The sequence below is a fragment of the Drosophila guanche genome, unplaced genomic scaffold (genome assembly GCF_900245975.1).
Source record: "Drosophila guanche unplaced genomic scaffold, DGUA_6, whole genome shotgun sequence".
NCBI classification, from domain to species: domain Eukaryota; kingdom Metazoa; phylum Arthropoda; class Insecta; order Diptera; family Drosophilidae; genus Drosophila; species Drosophila guanche.
The window spans coordinates 4,246,729-4,251,294 of NW_022995754.1; the positions used below are offsets into that span (position 1 = coordinate 4,246,729).

At 50.1% G+C, this 4,566-nt stretch overlaps 1 protein-coding gene across 1 annotated transcript; it reads right to left on the reverse strand.

Annotated features, from left to right (window-relative positions):
* Positions 1-177: 177 nt before the first annotated feature.
* LOC117588919 lies at positions 178-1,869 on the reverse strand. Its single transcript, XM_034280491.1, has 3 exons — positions 1,743-1,869; positions 1,433-1,678; positions 178-1,366 (listed from the first exon to the last, which is right to left on the reverse strand). Exons 1-3 carry the CDS (start codon positions 1,813-1,815, stop codon positions 213-215), a joined length of 1,473 nt encoding a protein of 490 aa, XP_034136382.1. The 5' UTR covers positions 1,816-1,869; the 3' UTR covers positions 178-212.
* Between the last annotated feature and the right edge of the window lie 2,697 nt (positions 1,870-4,566).

A 4,566-nucleotide genomic window follows, 5' to 3' on the forward strand; every position in this document is an offset into this window, starting at 1 on the left:
GGTGTAAAGGCTTATACAACCCACAGATTTGTGTACCAGCTGCAGGATAATGCTCGTAAATTTTATGATGGAAAAAATTATAATTAACTGAAAGCCTGCGTGGCTGAGGGAAATTAATATTTCCAGATAATTAGCTAAGGTTATGGGAAAATCTTCGATGAGTAATGAATGGGAAATATCTCAGCATCTCAGCAAAGTAAATCACTTTATTATCAAAACTTCTGCTTGGGATTATCGTTGGTGTCGCTGAGGCCACTAATCGGATACTGCTGGAAAATGCGACTCTTGGACAGCCGCACGGACTGCAGCTCGTGTGGCGGCTTGTTGTGCGCCAGAAAGTGATTCGTTTGCCAGAACTGCGTCTGTTCCCCCGCGGAGGATTGTCGGTGTATGCCCAGCAGTCGATTGCGCACATCCACGAGGCTGGCAGAGTGCGGCTGCAGCCACTGCACCACGGGTATGGCCAGAGAGGTGAGCACCAAAGTGACCACGCTGCCCGCTAGCAGAGCCGTCCAAGTGTCATCCACATTCGCCTCGTACTTGTAGCCCTCGAGTATGGCCAACTGCAACACGAAGCCAATGGACAGAGCGAGCTCCGTGTAGAGGAAGGGCGAGCACTCCAGCAGCCAGTGGAGGGACTGGCTGGAGAGGACGCCCATGGTGGCATAGATGAGGCAGAGGAAGAGGAAACAGTGCTCCGACTGCTCCTCGCTGTAGATGCACAACAGCGCCACGATCAGCGTCACCTGGATGACCCCAAAGAGTAGGTAAACCAGCTTGGGGGTGTAGCGCATCAGCAACAGCGCCCCGAGTCCACATCCCGCAGCGTACAGGACGAACGGCGCGAAGAGGTGTGACCGATGCACATAGCCCGTGGTGGCACTCCACATTAGCTGCAGGTAGCTGGGTGAGAAGAGCAGGCAGTTCCGCTGCAGCGTGACCAGCACACCGCCAAGGATCAGGACTAGCCACTGCCTGCTGGCCAGCAGCTCGTAATCCGTGCGTCCCACAAACTGCGCGAGCACCGCCTGACGTGGCAGGAACACCATTCGTTCCTCGTTCAGCAGATTGAAGACCAAATCCCGCGACTCCTTGTAGTTGTGGCAGCCCACGTGCTGCAGCAGTTCATTGAGGCACACCATCGAAATCAACAGCAGATTGATGCCGAGCGTAATCAGCCCACAGCGCTGCGGTTCCAGCTCGTTGAAGATCACAAATCCACTGGCCAGGCCACAGGCATGCAGCGCATTCGCAAAAGCGATCCTGGCTGGTCGTAATCCCGAGGCATCGCAGCGCAGACTCACGTAGCTAAAGCCCGACAGATACACGACACTCAGACCCACAAAGGTGAAGTAGTAGCTAACAGCTGGGGGGATCAGACTCTTAATGGGGGATTTCCAGCGCAGAGATAGCTGATGGATGGATGACTCACCCAGCTGTTTGGTGAGCATGAAGCAGCTGCCCATCAGCGCACACAACAGGCCATAGAAAATGATGTAGTAATGATCGTAGCTGTACTTTTGTCGCTTGTGCTTGCGCAGGGTCCAGCCGAGGGCCAGGACGAGGGTCACTGCGCCACCCACCAGCGCATACCAGTGGGGCCAGAGATTGTCGTAGACATACGCGGACTTTGAGTAGTAACCCAAGGAGAAACCACTGGCCCACAGGCAGGCCAACACTTGAGAGAGGGAACATAAACCACACATTAAACAGAGAGTGAGAGGTTGATGGAAAAAACCTACCCAGCAAATCGGCCAGCGAGAACATTGCCACGAAACGCGTCCACGCGTTATCCACCTTTAAAGGCAGCTTCATTGCTCGCTCGCTGTCACATCTACTCCGTTGGGGAATTGAAATTGTAATGGTAATGGAAATGGAAATGCATCTCTCGCTTTGGGGCCCTCCTCCGCGGTTTATTGGTTATCAATGGGGCCTCAGCGCCGATAGCACATCTTGTCACGAATGTCTCCAATCGCGGCTTGATAAGATAAATGTCTTACAATGAACAAGCGACACCACTAATTAAAGAGCCAACTATAATGATGATGATGATGTTTGGGAAGATTTGGTCCACAGAGGTCCACCTGTTGCGGAATGGCATAGAATGGGGTGGGGCAGGGCATGGCATGGCATGAGCACGTTTGATATGACAGCAGCAGATGAAGAAATTATTTATAGCACACAAAAAGTTTGCATTGAAAGTCAATGAATGATTAAAGATTGGAGCATAGAGTTATATATAACTTTACTTAGTGTTTAAATCTAAATTTAGCTGAAAGAATAATTAACGAAGGATCAAAGATTGACTGCCCCAATACAGAGTTCTCGTCTTAAATGAATTTCTGGTTATTGTTGTCAGATAATTTCCCTAGAAAGCGAATGTTTCGTTGACGCAACTATTTTACTGAATTATTCAAATGCAAAATGAAAAATTCAACCAAAATGCATCCACAGTCTGTGCTTGTTTGTATGTAAATCTTCTGTGAGCATCGCTGCCACCTGCACTCCACACAACTAACCCAAATTAACCCACGGGAAGGAGCATGACACACTTTCCGTCTCGTAAAAGTCCGTGGTCCGTGGTGCTGCGGCTACGGCTGCTGCTGCTACACTCCTTCTCTACTCTTCAGCTTCACCCCTGCCTCTTTCATCTCTCCTTCTCTGCCTTGCTCGCCAGTCCTCTGCTTGGTGAATTCTCATCTAAAAACCCGCGTTAAGTGCATTCTTATTTACCGCAAACCCAAAAGCATGCTACACGTTTTTTTTGTGTGCGTACCGTTGCAGCTTTCCCCTTTCCCCTTTGCCTAAGCTTTGAATAGAGAGTGAGAGAGCGCAGCAGCGGCACGCTAATTAGTTGAAGTTGTGCTGCAAGTGTTGCAGTTAATTGACTTTTGACGACCCGTTGTCGCTGCTGCTGCTGCTCTCTCTCTCTCTCTCTCTCTCTCACATTTTCGCTTTATGTTCACTTCTCTCTTTTCGGAGGAGCTTCCCCTGTGGCTGAGGTCGAGTTAAATCCTTGGGTTACCCCTTATATCCGCCAAGTCATAGCTTTTTATGTGAGAGATTTTCTTTGGCTGCATATCTTTTTTTTCCCTTTTTCCTTTTGCTTTGGTCCGACTTTGGCTAAAGTTCATTTGGATTTACTTTTCGAGACGCTTATGAATTCAATGAAGCAAACACTAAGCTGCCTCTCAGCGTTGCGCTCATTGCTCTACACCGCTCTCTCCTCCATTCCCTCCCTCTCTCCTTGCAGCTGCGGCAAAAGCTTAAAGTGTTGCCAGTTGGAGAGCACTATCTATCTTTTCATTTTCATTTTGCTCATCTTATCCCGTTTCTCCTTTGACTTCTTAACAAGATTTGCGCTGTAATTACGCATTAAATAACTCTCTGCTGCTTCTGCTGCTGCTGCTGTTGCTTTTGTTTCTGCTCCATGAACAGACTTCACTGCAGTGTCCTTCTATTGCTGTTGCTGTTGCTGCTGCTGCTGCCTGCTGTTGCATAAACATTTCACATCTCTTTGGCCATAAAACTAAACACATTGAGCTGGCCATAATAATAAATTCAGCTTAGAGGCAAGGCAGCTGCAAGAAGATGCGCAGCCTGTGCAAATAATAGCAAAATGGAATTACTTTCTAATGGCCGCGAATCGACCATTTGATGGCCACTAATGTCATTTGAACAGCGCGACAACAGCGCGACCCGCCACTGTGCTGGAGAGCAACGCATGTCAATGCCGTTGTCTTGATACTCTTTGAATGTGCATGGGAATCGCTCTTCCGAGTCGTACACAGTCGCGGCATCCACATTTCAGAATGTTGTGACGCTCTCCTGCTCCTGCGCTCAACTTTTGCCAGAAAGAGAGCCTGACCAAAGTGACGTTTGATCTTAAGCTTACCTCTACAGCAGCTCGCTCTGCATTGATCTTTTGCATTCTACAACTCCCAGCGTGGCCCTGCATACCCTGTCGTTACCCTTGCTACAACTGTGATGACGACACAACAACTCCGTCTCTCTGGAGGCGGAGAGAGTGCATTTAATTTTGCTGAAGCGGCCACTTAGTGGCCCTTCATTCCTTCCTTCCGTTTCGTTCCATTCCGCTCCGTTCCTATAGCTAGTGCTGTTCCTTCGCTACTTTGTTGTTGCAGTTGTTGTTACTTTGTTGCCTCGTCAGTTGTTGCTGTTGTGGTGCTGCATAAATTAAATTAAAGCTAGTGCGCCACTGAGCTCCACGACCACATCGCCACACCGCCACGCGGCCACACGGGCCTTACTGAGCCACACAACAATTACTCAGCGAACAAACGCCTAAATCATGTTGCACACCGCCTCCTGCCTCCTGACTCCTCCTCTGACCTTCAGACATTTGCAAATGTGTAAACATTTTTCATAGCCCCACCGCCTGGTCACACTTACGGAATTGAGTGGTGTGGAATGGTGTCGGGGGGGGGGGGGGGGGGGGGGTGGGGGGGGGGTTTGGGGGGGGGGGGGGGGGGGCGGCGCCCCCCACGTCCACAGCGCACCACCCGGTTTAGGCAATCACACGCTACACCTCTAGGCGCGGCGGGG

Excerpts from the sequence above, each read along its gene's own strand:
- LOC117588919 (XM_034280491.1), bottom strand. The coding sequence starts at position 1,815 with ATGAAGCTGCCTTTAAAGGTGGATAACGCGTGGACGCGTTTCGTGGCA. Across the intron at positions 1,679-1,742 it reads CTCGCTGGCCGATTTGCTGG|TGTTGGCCTGCCTGTGGGCC; the intron begins GTAGGTTTTTTC and ends CCCTCTCTCAAG. Across the intron at positions 1,367-1,432 it reads CATGCTCACCAAACAGCTGG|CTGTTAGCTACTACTTCACC; the intron begins GTGAGTCATCCA and ends TGATCCCCCCAG.